The 19,858-nt window shown below is 37.1% G+C and overlaps 2 protein-coding genes and 1 long non-coding RNA gene across 5 annotated transcripts in view; 1 reads left to right on the top strand and 2 right to left on the bottom strand.

The window, feature by feature from the left end:
* The window catches only part of LOC134736835 (uncharacterized), a 279,550-nt gene that overhangs the window by 204,425 nt on the left and 55,267 nt on the right, over positions 1-19,858 (bottom strand). The gene's annotated exons all lie outside the window — the stretch shown is intronic.
* On the bottom strand, positions 1,624-1,906 carry KRTAP22-2 (keratin associated protein 22-2). Its single transcript, XM_055279446.1, has one exon. The coding sequence runs from the start codon at positions 1,881-1,883 to the stop codon at positions 1,746-1,748; it is 138 nt and encodes a 45-aa protein (XP_055135421.1). The 5' UTR covers positions 1,884-1,906; the 3' UTR covers positions 1,624-1,745.
* On the top strand, positions 13,324-13,637 carry KRTAP22-1 (keratin associated protein 22-1). Its single transcript, XM_055279445.1, has one exon. It carries the CDS (start codon positions 13,358-13,360, stop codon positions 13,502-13,504), a length of 147 nt encoding a protein of 48 aa, XP_055135420.1. The 5' UTR covers positions 13,324-13,357; the 3' UTR covers positions 13,505-13,637.

The raw sequence follows: 19,858 nt of genomic DNA, 5'->3' as shown, positions 1-19,858 counted from the left end.
ATATTTTGTACTGATTTGCATGTTGTTTCATTTTTGATAATAATTTTTTATTGATTTTTAAATCTGGTGTTCCAAACTGCCAGGACGAATGCATTGATACCCATTTGCACAATAAGTTAATAATTATGAAATTCTATACAAAATACAGCAGCCTCCATCATTCTAGAGCACTAACTTGTCTCGAGAATCAGAACTGTATACAGGACTAAACACAAATTTTCAATCCTGCACAATCTCACCAAAAATCTTTCAGTTTTACCTTTCTCAAAGTTGATTTAATTTATCATGACTGCAATAGAAATTAAAATGTTTAACCATTAAATTTGTTAATCCATTAAATGGGATAATTTACGCAAATAATGAGCAGAGGCCAACCTATATCTTAGTAAAAATGGAATCACTTCCCTCTTATTTTCATTTTTCACCAGAGGAATGATCACCAACTTCTCTGCCCAGTCACTGGTTGGACAAGTCGGGTTGGAACTGCTAATGGATTGACTTTTTCACTCCAGGGAGGAAGGAATGGACAGCAATACAGTGTTTTCATTTCTGTTTGCTTTCAGAAAGCCTGCACTTGGGGGCTGGGAGATACTTTGCTGGTCTCATATTGATCTATAAAGTGTGATCCCTACGTTGATCATTGGTAGTTCTGTACATTTAAGAGTAGCGAATGAATATGTACTATTATTTGTTTATATTTTATTCTCATTGGTTTATCATAATTAATGACTAATAATTCATTAATAATATTTAATAAGTGGATGGAATAAACATGATAAATTATCACAGGGAGTTTCACAGAAAGTCAACTCTCATAATTAAGACCTATCACCAGAATGCATTTGGGCCAGAAATGTGGTTTGCAAGATGTTATTCTATCCAAATCACCACTTTAAAAAATAGTAACAGGAATTCTGCTAGAAGATGATCAGAGTTAGAAAAACTCAAAAGAGTCGCTTAGATCTCTAAATGAGGTAATCTTTGCTGTGGAAACACAGGATTATCAGGCATACCAACCAGCTTCGTATAGAGGATTCTTATCTATAAGAGTGAGTAAAAAGAGGTCAGAGTACTCAATGCAGAGCTGGAGTTGTATCAGTACAGAAGCACATGTTTAAATGTAGACTATTAGGAGAGAGAAAATTGCAGTAGAAAATAGCTTGGTGAGTAATAGTGCTACTGGTATTGCCAATTACCTAGGTCAAACATTGAATTGTTCTAAAATGAAACTTGCATTAGATCAATATAGAGAACAGTATTCTTGAAACTGCACTTGCAAATGCTTTTATACAAACATTGTTGGAAATAGGTCAGTCATGCCTTGCCTGTTTTGTCACATCACTAACTAAAATAGCCACAGGTAGCAATTTCACTCTCTCTCTCTTTCTATTTCTCCCTTTCTCTCTCTCTCTTTCACACACACAAATACACAAATGATAAAGAGAAATGAATATATATGATAAGCAATACATATTGTGAAAGTGATTATATTTATTAAAATGCAAATTTATTTATAAGTTTTCCTGCATGGAAATTGTTAATATTATAACAGACATAAACAAACACATAAAAGTAACAAAATATCAAAGGATTTTCCCACTAACTGGTAGGAAATTCTACTAATCCAATGCAAATATGACCTGTGGTAATCAATAATTAGACTTAGTTAAAATTGGAGAGACAATAATGAATCCATAAATAACCCTGTTGATGCAATTAGTGCATCACAAGAAAGTGATCAGCAATCAGAATTTCTTTGTAGGAGCCAATAGGAATCTTCCATAGGAGCATGGAAAGTTGCAGGCATGTCCAGAGTTACCATATTCAGAGCCACAGCTGCAACCATAGTCCAGGCTACCATAAGAGTTGTGGTAGCAGCACATGGTGTCAGAAGATGGAATTCAATTGAGGCAGATAGTAGTTTCTGAAATTTGACTCTCCTGATTTGTACAAATTATTTTATCCAACCTGAGTTATATGTGAAGCAAACCACAATCTACGTTGGACTCATTCTCACAACTAATTTGCATTAAGATTAAAAAAAACCCTCAAGAATCTCTTAGCCATATGTCCAGGAAAATATTAAAATTGCTATGTGTCAGGATGCCAACAAGTAAAATCATGAGCCTTAAGGAGATATTCTCTTAATTTTGTGGCTTTTGCTTACTTAAAATCCCAATTTAAACTTGATGATTAGTTTCTGTGTGATCACATAAAGCTTATATTTCCTGCCTCTTGAAACATTTCTTTTTTCTTTTTCAGTATCCTCCTCTACCTCCATAAATGCAGTCCTTAAACCACAGAGTGGCCAGGAATGGTTAGGGAAGGTTGGCTATGCAGTGAGGAAGCCGATGAAAATGTCTTTATTTACTTGCAAATATGCCTGTATGTTTTGACTAATTTATTTCTTAATCAATGGGACTAAAAATTTTCTTCCAAGTTCATATGTAGTTTATGTTCTTGGAGTAGTAAAGTTTTTCCTCTTCCATCATCCTCACTTTGGTTATATTATTAGTTGTGGTGTTCTCTTTGCATCTGAGAAAGCAATTATAAACAATTACCCACCATGTCTCAAAATTCATGTTTTCCTCTCCTGACACATAATATTGAATATTTTAACTTCTTTTTATAATTAATGAATTTGCTTATTTTAAAATATATTAATTCCGAATTTCCAAAAGTATTGTAAAGATACTTTTCATCTTCTAGCAGAATTCCTGTTACTATTTTTTAAAGTGGTGACTTGGATAGAATAACATCTTGCAAACCACATTTCTGGCTCAAATGCATTCTGGTGATAGCCTTAATTATGAGAGTTGACTTTCTGTGAAGCTCCCTGTGATAATTTATCATGTTTATTCCATCCACTTATTAAATATTATTAATGAATTATTAGTCATTAATTATGATAAACCAATGAGAATAAAATATAAACAAATAATAGTACATATTCATTCATTTGATACTCTTAAATGTAGCAGAACTACCAATGATCAACGTAGGGATCACACTTTGTAGATCAATATGAGACTAGCAAAGTATCATATCAATAAGAGGCAAGTAGAACATTTAGTCAGAATTTCGGAACTGCACACAGTAGTTCATAAACTTTAGTGGATATATACCACCACCTTATCAATCAGAAAAGGCATGGATTCTCAAACCAGAAAAAAATCACTGTGATAAACTCCTCCACTAGTTTGCATATGATCCAAAAGGATCCCAGAGTACATGAATTTATCCCCAGTTACCCCAAGCATAGAACAAAGATTGTGATTATTCTACACAGAATTTAAGTAGAGAAAGTTGCATCACGTCATTCATTTGGTTATTTTTTCACTAATTCATCAAATCTTTATTAAGAATCTGCTGTATCAGGCACTGTTATAAGAAATGCAGATTGAGCAGATGAACAAAATAGGCAAAGTCTCTACTTTCTGGAGGTTAAAATTGAGACAGAAGGGGTAGAGAAACTGATTTTAAAAATGAATGAAATAGATTCTAACAGTGAAAAATCCCGTGAGGATAATAAAATTCAGTGAGTTACATTAAATTCAGTTACTGGAGGTAGACTAATTAATATAAGGTAGCCATTAAAAGTCTCTCTGGGAAGTTAACATTTCAGTTGAAATAGAAAATGAGTCAAATATTCCTGGTATTATTTTAAGAAAGAGAAATCAGTAAGTGCAGAGGCCAGGGCCTTATTGTGAGAAGAAACCTGCTGCATTTTAAAAGTCAAAAAGCCAGCAGAGTTTGAGCATTATAGATAAATGGAGGAGAGTAGCAGGATATGCAATCAGAGAGATACGTAAGGGCCAGAACTTCTCAGCACAATGAAAGGCCTTTAGAGATATTTTTGCAGGCACGCTATGGTCTGATTCACTGAGGCATATAAAAGGCCCACTGCAGGGGAAGTGTCCATACTGAAGTCACCTACACTCCTTCCTACCCAAGGACAACCTCAACAACCAACACCATGTGTGGCAGCTACTACAGAAACTACAATGGCGGCCGTGGCTATAGGTGCTGTGGCTACGGAGGCCTGGGCTGTGGCTATGGAGGCCTGGGCTACGGCTATGGAGGCCTGGGCTGTGGCTATGGCTCCTTCTGTGGCTGTGGCTACGGAGGACTGGGCTGTGGCTATGGCTGTCGCTATGGCTATGTCTCCCGCTCCTTCTGTGGCTATAGGTGCGGCTCTGGCTATGGCTCCAGCTTTGGCTACTACTGTTGAGGACACCATGGGAGACTCTCACCCTCTATCCTGTGACATTGCAATTCACCAATTCTGAAGCCCACGTGCTCTGAGACTTTCCCTTGATTGATGATATCCTGCAGTGAAGTCTAATACGATCTGTTGTTGATCTACCATCTAACCCAAAAATACTCTTGAGTTTCCATCATGAAGTGAGATAAAGTGAAGTTCACCTGTCACTTCTCCTTTTATCAGGATGATGGTGTCACAGTGACTCCTTTGATGACTTTCATGCTGCAGTTTGTTTCTCTGCTGACCTGATAAACACATTTAATCCACAAGAGAAATCTTAGTGTTTGTATCTTATTTATTATTGTCCAAAATTTCTTTTTCTTTCATTTTTTGCTTTTATTGTTATTTTTTTCAACTCTTATTTTAGGTTCAAGGGTTATATGTGTATATTTCTTACATGGGTGGATTGCATGCCACTGAGGTAATATGTGAAAGGTAGTTTTTCAACCCTTACCACTCCTCACCATCCCCACTCCAAGAGCCCCAGTGTCTATTGCTTTCATGTTTATATACATGTGCACTCAATTTTTAGCTCCCACTTATAAGTGAAAACCTGTGGTATTTGATTTTCTGTTCCTGCATTAATGTGCTTAGGATAATCACCTCCAGCTGCATCCATGGTGCTGCAAAGAATATAATTTCCACTCTTTGTTGTGGCTACATAGCATTCCATGGTGCATATGAAGCACATTATCTTTCGTCAACTATTGATAGACATCTGGGTTGATTCCATGTCTTTGCTCTTGTGAATAGCACAGCGATGAACAGACAAGTGCATGTGTCTTTTCGGTAGAACAATTTTTTTTTCTTTGGCTATATACCCTGTAATGGGATTGCTGGGTCGAATGGTAGTTCTGTTTTAAGTTCTTTCAGAAATTTCCAGATGCTTTCCAGAATGACTCGAATAATTTAATATTCCCATCACCAGTGTATAAGCATTCTCTTTTCTCCACAACCTCACCAACACGTTTTAGTTTTTGACTTTTTTAATAATAACTATTTTGAATGGTCACTAATGTTATGCATTAACATATATATTTGTTATACATAACAAATATATATAGCAATATATAATTTATATATATATTTGTTATAGATAACAAATATATAAAAATATATTTGTTGGCTGATTTTATAGTCTTTTGAGCAGTGCCTGCGCATGTCTTTTGCCCATGTTTTAAGGGGTTATTTGTTTTTTGCTTGTTGATTTGTTTAGGATCCCTATGGATTCTGGATATTAGACTTTTGTTAGATGCAGAGTTTGTAAATAATTCCTCCCATTCCGTAGCTATATGTTTGCTCTGTTGACCGTTTCTTTTGCTGTGCAGAAGCACTTTAGTTTAATTAGGTCCAATTCTGTTTTTGTTGCAATTGCTTTTGAGAACTTAGCCAAAAATTCTTTGCCAAAGCCTATGTCCAGAATCATATTTCCTAGGTTTTCTTCTAGGATTTTTATAGTTTTAGGTCTCACATTTAGATCTTTAACCCATCTTGAGTTAATTTTTGCATATGGGGGAATGTAGGTCTCCAATTTAAATTTTCTACATATGGTTAGTCAGTTATCCCATCACCATTTATTGAATAGGAAGTCCTTTTCCCATTGCTTGTCATTATCAACTTTGTCGGAGTTTAGATGGTTGTAGGTGTGTGGCTTTATTTCTGTGTTGTCTATCCTATTACACTGGTCTATGCATCAGTTTTTATACCAGTATCTTGCTGTTTTGGTTAGTATATCCCTCCAGCATAGTTTGAAGTTGGGTAGTGTGATGCCTCTAGCTTGGTTCTTTTTCCTTAGAAAAGAAAGGAAAGGCTCTTCTTTGATTCCACATAAATTTTAGAGTATATTTTCCTTATTCTGTGAAAAATGATGCTAGTAGTTTTATGGAAGTTACATTGAATCTGTAGATTGCTTTTGGCAGTATGGACATATTAATGATACTGATTCTTCCCATACAAGAGCATGCAATGTTTTTTCATTTGTTTGTATCATTTATTATTTCTTTCATCAATATTTTGCAGAGATCTTTCACCTTCCTGGTTAAATGTATTCCAAGATATTTTATTTTGTGCGAGTGGCTATTGTAAATAAGATTGCATCTTTGATTCATCTCTCAGATTGAACATTTTCAGTGTGTAGAATGATTTTTTGTGCATCGATTTTGTATCCTGAAATTCTACTGAAGTCATTTATCAGTTCTAGGTGGCTTTTGGTGGAGTCTCTAGGGATTTCTAGGCACAGAATCATATCTTTAAAGAAAAGAGATAATTTTACTTATTCTGTTCCTATCTGGATGCCTTTCATTTCTTTCTCTTGCCTAATTGCTCGGGCTAGGACTTCCAGTTCCGACAGTTTTTGGACTGACTTTGCAAGAAAAGTGAATTGTCCCCCTATGGAGATATTTTTTTTCTTACTATTTCCAAGTTAGTTTCTTTTCAGGTCCAAAAGAAATTGTCTGAGAAAAGTAACATAAGTTTTGTAAACTTCCATTTCCTTCTCTTACTATTCCTTCCTTATCAAGGAGTAATATTTGTGATATGAATAAGTATTACCACTATATGCAATATTAGGTACAATTTAGGTTAAGTATTGTAAGGCATATGGTAAATAATAAAGAAAATAACTTCCACAATTTTCATATTTATGGTATCTCCAAAATAAATGAATGTGGTTGTGATAGCCTTCTGTTTTATAATATGAAAATATATTTTAATGAAAAACCACCTCAGGAATATTTTTACAATCGATTATTTCATAAGGTAGTAGTAGGTTGTAAATCTGTTTGTCCTACACGATGGACAATAATAATTGGATAAAAGCAGCATTTTCAGGTATAGACTGAAAGTTTCAGGATCTCACAATGAAGCAATCAAGGTGTTGGTCAGATCTGCAGTTTTATTTGAGGTTCATCTGAGGAAGGACCCACTTCCAAGCGCATGTACTTGTTGGCAGAATTCAGTTCCCTGTGGTTGAATAATTGCAGGTCTCAGCCCTGACTGTTGGCTGGGGGTGTTTGCATGCTGTCTGCTGGAGAACCCAAGAGGCTTCCTTAGTTCCCTACAACGTAGGTTGCTAAATATGGTCATTTCCTTTCTCAAATCAAAGAATAGAGGGAGAGAGAGATTCTAACAAGATGGGTGCTGCAATCTTTTGTGGCAATCACATACAATCATATATATATATATATATATATATATATATACACACACACACATATCTGCATATTCAGTCACCTTTACTATATGCTCTTTGGTTGAACCAAGTCACAGGCCTTACTCACACTCAAGGAGAGGAGATCATATGAGGGCATTGAACATCAATGAACAGAAACCATGGAGGCACCTTAGTAGTCTGCCCACCAACTGAAATAAATGTTGTACATCCTTCATCATAGAAATTATAAAGTTTTCCTTTACCTGCAGTGCATTGGAAAAATTTATAGAATGTAGAGATTAGTCTTTCTCTGAAAATTTGTTAGACGGTAGACTTTCCTGAGATATACGAATCTGGGCATTTTTACAAGACATTTCTTTAATGATTTTCTGTATTTCTTCTAAGGAAATTAGTCCCTTTGTCAATTTCTAAATCCAGGGTTATCAGTTTTGGTAATATGCATCCCCCTAGATTTTTTTTTACAACTAGGTTTTCAAATTTATGTTCATGAAGATCTGTGAAGTATTCTCGTATAATTTTTAAAGTTTCTTCTGTTTCAATATTTGTTTCTTGCTATTTTTTATTTTGTATGTGCTTTTTCTCTTTTTCCTTAAGAACATTAGCAAGCGGTTTATAAATGTTAATTATTTCAAATAATGGTGTTTGGAATCATCTTAAAGTGTATTTTTGTTTTTAAATTTCCATGGATTTGTAATTTTTCCTATTATCTTACTTGAAAATCTGTTAATGTGGTAGATATTATATTACATGTTCTTATCACAAAACAAAACAATAATAGTAGCGTGAGAGGAAACTTTTGGTGGTCATGGATATGTTTATAACATAGATTGAGATGATGCCTTCACAGATGTATATTTATCTCCAAACTCACCATATTGTATATATTAAGTACGTACAGCTTATTATATGTCAATAATGCTTCAGTAAAGTGGTTTAAAGACTCTTAGTATAATACATCTAAAAACTATTGTAATATTTAAAAGTAAATTATAGTATTTACCATAAGTCTACATATAGTATAAAATGGGTATTAATCCATTAAATAAAAATAATAATCTTGAGAGTATTTCTTCTTGACATATTGACAAGATTGGATGAGAAAAAATGCCAATAGATTAGAATTTTATATAAGAAAGATAAACACCTAGGGAGAAGATTGAAGGAATTTGAAGTAGAACATCACCAACGTGTAACCAGGATCAGTCACAACAAACATGTACAGAAATATCTGTTACATGGTATTGGAAATGACTACCTTCACTTGCTCACACTATATGATCACCCTTGAAAGTGATGGGTATTGCTAAACAGGCAAAATAAAATTAGAAGTATTAACACTTTTTCTTTACAATTGTTTGTATGCAAAAGATTTAGCATATCTACACAAAAGTTCTGATGGAACAAATGTTTATCCTAAGTAGTAGATCATTCTTTTTAAGGGTAAAACCATATGAAATAAATAGCTATGAAAATCAAAGGATCAATCTAAGCACTCACAATGAGCCTACTTTTCAAAAATAGTACTGTTGCAAAAGGAAGAAAACCTCTTCAACACATTTTTTTCAAATTCTAAAATGTATAACATTTGACAGCCCTGAAATGCATAGAGCTACAGCAACTATATAAGCAATTATTAAAATCTAAAAAGAGGCAATATGTATTTGTCATGATAAAGTTAATTTAAAGAAAAAGATGCTGAAGGTACAAAAGTTAATAAGAGATGAGATGGAGAAAAGGGATTGAGAAATTTTCCTAGATTTTGGAGAAAAGGCATAAAAAGATTGTGGCAAAAAGTAAGGGATGTGCATAAAAGATTATAAACATCTAATGTGTGAGCTGAAATTTCATAAATAGAGTGGTAAGCATAAATTTAAAAAGCAGAGAAAAGTGGAATGAAAGATTTTCGTTGGGTAAAGAGGTAAAAAAAACAAAGTTCTTCTTCAGATAATTTTAATTTCAGTGAGTAACATTAAATGACAGTAATAACTAAGCTTATCCCAGGAGATAACTTTGCATTTAGTGGTTAAACAATCCCTGCAATTATCTAGAGTCAAGGAAAATAAATACTTTAGATGAATCCACAAAGAGACAACAAACAGGTGGGTATGAAATATCACTTTTGCCACACCTGCCAATGAGAAAGTTAGTCCATTCTCTTTACTTCTATTCAGCTCTAAAATGGGGATACTTTTTTTTTTTTTCTTTTTCTTTTTTTTTTTGAGATGGAGTCTCGCCCTGTCGCCCAGGCTGGAGTGCAGTGGCGCGATCTCAGCTCACTGCAACCTCCACCTCCCAGGTTCACGCCATTCTCCTGTAGCTGGGACTACAGGCGCCCACCACCAAGCCCGGCTAATTTTTTTATATTTTTAGTACAGATGGGGTTTCACCGTGTTAGCCAGGATGGTCTCGATCTCCTGACCTTGTGATCCACCCGCCTCAGCCTCCCAAAGTGCTGGGATTACAGGCGTAAGCCACCATGACTGGCCAATTTTTTTTTTCTTTTTCTTGAAAAGAAAAAGATGTCTCCCAGGCTGGAGTGTAGTGGCACAATCTCTGCTCACTGCAACCTCTGCCTCCCAGGTTTAAGCAATTCTCCTGCCTCACCCTCCCAAGTAGCTGGGATTACAGGTGTGCACCACCACGGCCCCCGGCTGTTTTTTGTATTTTTAATAGAGACGGGGTTTCACCATATTGGCCAGGCTGGTCTTGAACTCCTGACCTCAAATGATCCACCTGTCTCAGCTTCCCAAAGTGGTGGGATTACAGGAAAATGGGGAAAATTTTAACGCATCATACATTTATTCTGAGGCTCATTTGAGATGATGTACGTTAAAAACTTGGCACAGTGATTGCTCTATGCTAAATGGCTAATAAATGCTACTTAATTATGGTTATTTAGATTATAAATATAAATTATTTATGTAGAGTTGTGATATGAACTACATAGAACAAGTTTGACAGTAAATGATTTTCATATGCAAATAATCAACCCATAAATGATGCACAGTTTTCTGCTCTGTTCATGCTCGGTTTTCTATTCTATTGAAGCAGTGATAACATGGGATACATTGAGATGTTGTTACGATAACATAAATAGGGAAAAAAGCTAAAAAGATAAATACTGGATACTAATGAAAAGAAAATCACGATGGTAATTCCAGATTGAAAAAGTGTATTAGGAAAACAGAAAATAAGTTCCTGCATGAAAATCAAAAAGCAAGATCTATAACAGCATCATCTTGATGAGAGACCACAGGAGTTCATAGGATGAATTTTACATTATTTTAATTTTCATGCATTAAATGCAGAAAAGGAAGTTGAAAATATTAGATCCAAAGGGTACTGGGGGTGGGGGATAAGTCTTCAGATAAATCACATAAGAAACTTTTAATATAAGATAATCTTCATCCAGCCCTGAGCTCAGAGCATACAGGGTTCGGAAATGGTGAATCCCGATGTCACAGGACAGAGGATGAGAGTCTCTCATGGTGTCCTCAATAGTAGTAGCCAGAGCCGGAGCCATAGCCAGAGCCGCATCCATAACCACAGCCACAAAAGGAGCGGGAGCCACAGCCATAATCATAGCCAGAGCAGGAGCCATAGCCATAGCCCAGGCCTTCGTAGCCACAGCACCCACAGCCATGGTCGCCATAGTAGTTTCTGTAGTAGCTGCCACACATGGTGATGGTTGTGGAGGCTGTCCTTGGGTAGGAAGGAGTGTAGGTGACTTCAGTATGGATACTTCCTGTAGAAGGCCTTTTATATGCCTCAGGATGGGAATGATCCAGCAGAGGTAGCATACTGTTGGCTAATTTTTTGACTAATATAATTAGTTTGTTTTTTCTCAATTGTAAGATAATGCTTCAGAGGTATTAAGGAGGCTTGTTTTGTTTGGCCTTGCAATTTGGGCTTCCCTTATCTGATTGAGGGCTCTGATGAAAGGAGACCTCACACGCTCACTCATACAATCCTGCCTCAAACTAGACTTTCATTTTAACCTTCTATAGCCATCCTTTACATCAAGAAAGCAGACTTTTGTTAGTTACACTCTTATTTGCTCTAGACCCCAATTAATTTTACTCTTTTGCACAACATTCCACAAAGAATAACTTTGCCTTTTTAGTATTTCTTCTCTCTTTATCCAAATAATATTTTTTTCAGCGATTTAGTGTCTCTTCTACACTAAAGCCATGATGTTGTTAATAATTCAACTAATTAAAAATTCTAGAAAACCAGATCTGAGAAAAAAATTGTTGTATTTTTCTGCTTATACCAGTGAGTCTGATTTTTCTTTATGTTCAACCTCTATGGAAGAACAAGAAAATGTAAGTTATTCTCTTGATTTATAAAAGAATTAATAAATGACCAAGTCAATGAAATGGAAAACTAGTTTTATATTCTTTTAACTTATCTTAAAATAATCTCAGGCATAGAGACAGTTGTCAAAATAGTACAGAAAATTTCCATATATCCATCATTCAACATCCCCTAATATTAATATCTTTCATAACCATAATCCACTTATCAAACCAAAGAAATTAACTGTGTACAGTATTCTCAACTAAACTGCAGACTTTATTTTACCATTTTTGTTTTTATTTACTTATTTTATTTTAAGTTCTAGGACCATGGTTCATTGTAGCACTATTCACATTTTTCTTTTAATGTTCTTTTTTTCTGTTCTTGGATCCAATTCACATTGCATTTGGTTTTTGTACTTCTTAGTCACCTCCAATTGCTCATGGTTCATTCGTCTTGTCTTGGCTTTTATGACCTTACAATTTTAGAGAGCCAGATATTTTGTGGAATATTCCCTAATTGAATCTGTATGAGGTTTCCTCATATGTAGATTGAGGTTATACATTTGGGAAGAGATGTAACTCTTGTCATGTGCCATCTCAGGGAGTCATGATGCCAATAAATCTTGAGTAATTCTGGAATTGTTTTAAAATTCAGATTTTTAATAGAAGTCCTTTTCTTACTATACACCCAGAATCAATGAAGTCAAAAATCAAAGTCTTTGCCACGGTTTAGAATCATATATAAAATGATAGCTACATGTGAAGTATAAACCAAAGTGAATGATACTGCTCCACAAAAAGTGATGAAACACCTTATCACTCAACATTTTACAAGTGAATGCTGCCACCATGACTTCTCTTACACACTTATCATCCTTCCTTATCACTTTGGAGCTACACTCTTATTCCCAAGTCTGCATATATATGTAGATAGGCTGAAGGATATTATTGGGTGAAAGTAGGATTTTTAAAAAATGGAAGCCATCACGTCCATAATCCCAGGCTTTGGGAGGCCGAGGTGGGTGGATCATGAGGTCAGGAGATCAAGACCATCCTGGCCAACATGGTGAAACCCCATCTCTACTAAAAATACAAAAATTAGCTGGGCGTGGTGGCACGCACCAGCTACTCAGAAGGCTGAGGCAGAGAATACAGGAGAATCACTGGTTGCAGTGAGATTGTGCCACTGCACTCCAGCCAGGCAACAGAGCTAGTCTCTGTCTCACAACAACAACAACAACAACAACAACAAAAAGTGGAAGCCATGTGGGTTACTCTTGGTTGCTGGTAATGTAGTTTAAATTTGTCATCTGAAATAAACAAGTCATCAAAATAGGAGAAGGATCTCTTATTAAAGGTACATTATTTCATTATATCCAACATTCCTGAGAAACAGCAATGTTGTCTTGGATGTATTGGTTACAAGGAATATTTTAGATGGCTTCAATGCTAATTACTGTGGAATGTGAATCTAACAGTGCCTGTGATTTGTCCCACATACCACTCATGTGGTATTTAAGGCCCTTATTATAAGCTTAAAACTTTAAACTTAAAACTCTATAAACTTAAAACTCTAGAATCTGATCCTGCTATACAACTGAGCCTACCTTTCTTGAAACCATGAGCTTTGATAACAACTACCATAGTGGCCAGGGCTATGCCAAAGGAGGCCTGGGCTGCAGCTATGGCTGTGGTCATAGTGGCTATGGCTATGCCTGCTACTGCCCACAGTGTTATGAAAGATCTTGGTTTTCTGCCTGCTTCTGAGAAATTAGAGATTGCTGATCTGTTTAGGCCATTCTCTTATAAGCTATGTTTTCTTCCCGTGTTATTTATAATAACGATGTTTTTTTCTGTTCAAAGAGTGACAACTAAAATTTAGCCCACATTGCCATGTCAGAATTTATTTGATCAACTAGCTGGAAGTTCCAACAATTTAATCAAACAAAAAAAGAACCTTTGATGTTGTGTTACTAGTATATGATTAAGTACAAATAATCTTAAGCATTTTCATTTGGGAAAAAGTCTGAATTTATTTTTCATCAAAGGTAATCTATTTTGCAAACCTACAGCATTTTCCTACCTATATTTATTTATCTAGACTACCTATATTATTTGTGATTGTGTGTGTTCATGAGCACATATGTAAGGTTGCTGACCCATTGGAAACTTGCAGTTGATGATGTGGATGTGTTAGGTCTGACCAATAGTACTTTGATAAAATGTGTTTTCATGGGCAGAGCCAAGTGGTACTATAATTTACTTTGATCTGTCAAAGCCTCATCTTCAGTGTATCCAATGTTTGACTAAAATCATTGGCAAAAATAGTACCTCCTTTCTCATCACTTTATTCTGTTGCACATACATTACATTTCTTGATACTTAGTTGCATTTTTGGCTCTAGATAGCTGTAACTTTTTCTCTAAATCCTATATTATGGCTGTTTCTTTAAACTCTGAAAAAATATACTCTTGAACTCATCCTATGCCTGGTGGCTGCATACACAGCACTTCCAAGTGTCATTCCCATGTGGCCACAGTGAGTCCATCAAACTTAAGTATGTTTCTGTGAACCTTTTATCAAGGTCAATATCTGCTACCTCAGGTAATACTTTCTTCTTGAAAACACAAGTCTGACCCAAAATACAAGCTGAAAAATATAGACTTCTGTTTGCCAGCCGTGCTCAAGTTAAGCAAAGCTGTTCTTTATTCACTCTACTTATTATTTATCAGTCGACATTGCTAAAAATATAAAGCAAAAATATCTTCTAATCTGTTAGTGACTAATGTCAGAATTTGGAGTTTCTACAACTAATAAAATATTCATACAAAATCACTTTGTTAATGGCTATTATAGTATGAAGTTAGCTAAACTCTTAACTAGCTTCCAAATACACGATTTTTTAAAACATCCAGATGAAACAATAATAAAGAATTTTTTTAAATTCTTCATCAATTAAAGACGGACAACATATAGAGCCGTATCACTCTGACATCTCCAAGTATTGACAGGCAGTGAAACTGAAGGGAGACTGAAGAAAGCATCTTTGTCACAGCCTTGGCTTTTGTCCTGCCATAGTGGGCAGGAATCTTAGGAGTCAGATTCCCAGAATGTCCTATTTTAGCATGGTCAAAAAAGCCAGAGTAAGAACTCTGTAAAACCTGACTTTGGACTCAATAACCCATCATACTCAGAAAACTGCTCATCAAATATCAGGCCCTCATCAGACTTCCTATATACTTTAGAAAAATTAAAGTCTTTGGTAATTATCCTAAGGCCACACAGCAAATAAAGACACATTTATTCAAGAAAATCTACTAAATATAGGGTTAGTGAGAGACTTCATTCACTTGTTCACAATCAGCTCTTTTAATACTTTCTCCTCCAGCTCACCATGACAGACCCACCACTCTGGGTAGTGAGACCAATTTATAGTGCTTCTTCTATCCCCATCTGAAAGGCTACAGTATCTCTCCTCTGTGTGCGGGTGATTAGCATATCTCAGGCTGTCCAGTTCTGTGTGGCAGTGGCTAAAGTCCAAGTGAATCTGACCAAGAGGTATGTGTCTCTATTCCTCTACCTTTTACCCACTTTTAGTGCCAGGGATGTACCAAAGGCATGACAGGCCAGTTATCTTAAGCTCCTATCACTCTCTCCACCACCCTGATCATTCATAAGAGAGATTTTTCATGACAGATATTGCAAGCTTAAAAAACTAGAAGCTACTGCCCAAACCCAGAGAGTGCTAGTAATGATGCTATGTCTCTATGAGAGAATAAGCAAGTAGTTGTTCCTATTCACAGTTCTGGAGTAGTTGCTTCAATATTTTGCACAGGCAAAAGGCAAGCCATAAGAACATAGAGATCTGAATCTTTTCTCAAGTGAACTAGTTGATTTAGAAGAGTGTGTAGAAGATTTAACTTAAGTTTATACTTTGAAACAATGGCGATTTTGGTGATAAGTAATTAAGAGAAAACTGGTTTCACCATGTGATATGGTTTGGCTGTGTTCCCACCCAAGTATTACCTTGAATTGTAGCTTTCATAATTTCCATGTGTTTTGGGAGGGACCCAGTGGGAGATAATTGAATCATGCGGGTGGTTTCCCCCATACTGTTCTCGTGGTAGTGAATAAGTCTCACAAGATCTGATGATTTTATAAGAGGTTTTCCTTTTCACTTAGCTTTCATTCTCTCTTGCCTGCTGCCATGTAAGACATGCCTTTTGCCTCCTGTCATGATTGTGAGGTCTCCCCAGCCATGTGAAACTGTGAGTTCATTAAACCTCTTTTTCTTTATAACTTACCCAGTCTCGGGTATGTCTTTATCAGCAGTGTGAGAATGGACTAATATACCCTGAAAGCAACCAACTAAACCATAGGCCAGAAAGTGTATCAGAGAGAACCAGAAAAGATAGCCAGGAGAAGCCCTTCTGGGTTCAGAGCAGACTTCAGACTGGCCTCAAAAGCTTTGACAAAGAATTCAAATTTATTCATTTTTTCCAGCTTTACTGAGGTGTCATTGACAAATAAAAATGTATGTATTTAATATATGCAATGTGATTTTATACACACACATACACATATATATTAAAATAATTACCACAAACAACCTAATTAATATATCTGTAACCTTACATATTACCTTTTCCACCCCTGTGGTGAGAACCCTTAATATCTACTCTGTTAGTAAACTGGTAAGACACAGAGTGGTATGGTAGTTGCCAAGACTGGAAGTTGGGGGAAATGAGAAATGTTATTGAAAGAGTATGAACCTTCAGTTATAAGATGAATAAGTTCAAGAGATCTAAGATACAGCAGAGCTACTATAAACAATAATTATGTATTTTATGCTCAAATTGTGTTATGAGTCTAAATTTAATTGAATCAGATTGTGAAGCAGTTTATATCCAAGAGCATTGTCAAAAACAATGACATAATCCCCTAAAAATTATTGTGCCTAACAGCTGAGTGTAATACCAACAAAGTCCAACTGCTTATCGGAGAGAGGAAGGAAAGAGAAAATCTAAAAGGGTTCAGACAAAACCTCAGAAATACAGTACACATGCTGTAGCTGTGCCTTTTAAGGAATAACATCAAAAGTTTCATGCTGAACTCAATAACATAGCCCAGCCTAGTCTGTAAGCAAATAAGGAAACCACAAGCTCTGGAGTAGGGGGGAGAGAATATCTAGAGTTTCTACAATATAAAATCTAAAATGTCCAGTTGAGAGAGAGAGAGAGAAGATGCAAGAAACAGGAAGACGTGACCCATATGCTAGTGAAAAATCAAGCAACAGAAACTGTCTCTGAGAACATCCAGATGGCAGACATACCAGACAAATATTTTAGCCATTTACATATGTTCAAAGTACAAAAGGAAATCATGGTTAAAGAAATAAATGAGAGTCAGAGGCAGAGCAAGATGGCAAAAGAGAAAGCTCCACCAATTGCCTCCCCTTCCCCAACAAGGACAGCAAGTTAACAACTATCTACACACACAAAAAAAAACACCTTCATAAGAACCAAAAATAAGGTAAACACTCATAGTACTTGGTTTTAGCTTCATACTGCTGAAGGAGGTACTGAACAGATAGAAGAGACAGTCCTGGATTGCTGATGCCAACCCTCCCCACATCCCCAACAAGGGCAGCCTGGTGCAGAGAGCATCTCTGGGTGCTGGAGGACAGAGAACATAGCAATTGTGAGGCATTAAACTCAGTGCTGTTCTGTTAGAGCAGAAAGGAAAGCCAGGGCAAACTCAGCTGACACTCACGGGCACAAGGGAGCATTTACACCAGCCCTGACCAGACAGGAATCGCTGATCCCAGTGGTCCAAACTTGAGTGCCTGCAAACCTCTCCATCAAGGGCCAAAGTGTTCTCTCTCTCTAAGTAAACTTGAAAGGCAATCAAGGCCATAAGGAATGCAACTTCTAGGAAAGTCCTAGGGCTGAACGAGGCAAAGAGCCAGTGGACTGGGGGGGAGGGGAGAATGCAACATACTGAGACACCGCTTGGGCAGCGAAGGGAATGCTGGCTTCATCTCTTCCATAACCTTAGGGGCTACACAGCTCACAGCTCCAAAAGAGTCCTCTTCCTTCTCTTTGAGGGGAGGACTTCGTCTTGTATCTTGGATGCCAGCTCAACCACAGCAGAATAGGGCAGCAGAGTTGTGAGGCCCCCTTTCCAGGGCCTAGCTTGCAGACAACATTTCTAGACACACCCTGGGTCAGAAGGGAAACTACTGCCTTGAAGGAAAGGACCCAGCATTTATCACCTGTTAACTAAAGAGCCCTTGAGTCCTGGATAACTAGCAGTGGTACTCAGGTACTACATTGAGGGCCTTGGTGAGCCTCTGAGATTTGCTGGCTTCAGGTGAGACTCAGTACATTCCTAGCTGTGGTGGCTACAGGGCAAAACTCCTTCAGCTTCAGAAAAGCAGAAGAAAAAATAAAGGGGACTTTGTCTCGCACCTTAGGTACCAACACTGCCACAAGGGGATAGAGCACCAAGCAGGCTCTTGGGGGTCCCTGAATCTAAGACTTGACTCTTGGATGGCATTGCTGGGCCTGCCCCAGGCCAGAGAGGAATCCATTGCCCTAAAGGGTGAGTCCTAGGCAAGGCAGCATTCGCCACAGCTGACTTAAGGAAATTTGGGCCTGAGGGGAATATAGGAAGTACTCTGTCAATACTCCTCATGGCCAGGGGTGGCAGTGGCTACAGGATGAGGATCCTCATCTTTGGAAAGGGAAGGGAAGAGTGGGAAGGACTGTGTGTTGTGGTTTGAGTGCCAGCTCAGCCACAATACAATAGAATACCAGGAAAACTTCTAAAGTTGTTGACTCTAGTCCTTGCCTCTCGGATGGCATTTCTAGACCCACCTGAGGCTTGGGGAACTTCACTGCCCTGAAGGGAAGGACACAGGCCTGGCTGGCTTTGCCACCTGCTGATTGAAGAGCACCAGGGCCTGAACAAACATAGGCAGTAGCCAGGGAGTGGTTACAGCAGGCCTTGGGTGAGACTCTTAGCACGGTGCTAGCTTCAGGTTTGACCCAGTGCAGTCATAGTGGTGTTGGCCATAGTGGTGCCTGTGTCACTCCACCCCCAGCTTTTAGTGACTCAGAATAGAAACAAAAACTCTGTATATTTGGGAGAAAAAAAATAGAAGAAAACAAGAGTTTCTGCCTGGTAGTCCAGAGAACTCTCCCAGATCTTGTCTAAGACCATCAAGGCAGTACTTCTATGAGTCTGCAAGCACCACAGCATTACTGGGCTTGAAGTGCCCCCCAAAGTGGAAACAGCTTAGATCACAGCACCCAGGTCCTTCCAAATATCTGGAAAGCCTTCCCAAGAAGGACAGCTACAAATAAGCCGAGGCAGTGAGGACTACAATAAATACTTAACTCTCTAATGCCCAGACACTGAAGAATACCTACTAGCAACAACACCATCCAGGAAAACATGACACCACCAAATAAACTAAATAAGCCACTGGCAACCAAGCCTGGAGAAACAGAGATATGTGACCTTTCAGAGAGAGAATTCAAAATAGATGGGTTGAGGAAACTCAAAAAAATTGAAGATAGCACAAAGAATTAATTCGGAATTCTATCAGATAAACTTAACAGAGATTAAAATAATTAAAAAGTGTCAAGGATAAATTCTGGAGCTGAAAAATCCAATTGGCATACTGAAGAACGATGTTATGTTTAGAAAACCTCATCGTTTTAGCCCAAAAGCTTCTTAAGCTGATAAGCAACTTTGGCAAAGTCTCAGGATACAAAATCAACGTGCAAAATTCATTAGCATTTCTATACATCAACAACAGACAAGCAGACAGTCATATCATGAATGAACTCCCATTCACAATTGCTACAAAGAGAATAAAATACCTAGGAATGCAGCTAACAAGGGAAGGGAAGGACTTCTTCAAGGAGAACTACAAACCACTGCTCAAAGAAATCAGAGAGGACACAAAGTAATGGAAAAACATTCGATGCTCATGGATAGGAAGAATCAATAATGTGAAAATGGCCATACTGCCCAAAGTAATTTATAGATTCAATGCTATTTCCATGAAACTACTGTTGACATTCTTCACACAATTAGAAAAAACTATTTTAA

This window comes from Symphalangus syndactylus, chromosome 5, assembly GCF_028878055.3.
Source record: "Symphalangus syndactylus isolate Jambi chromosome 5, NHGRI_mSymSyn1-v2.1_pri, whole genome shotgun sequence".
Classification (NCBI taxonomy): Eukaryota; Metazoa; Chordata; class Mammalia; order Primates; family Hylobatidae; genus Symphalangus; species Symphalangus syndactylus.
Note: the sequence above shows the minus strand (reverse complement) of the source record. Positions and strands in the feature narration are given on the sequence as shown.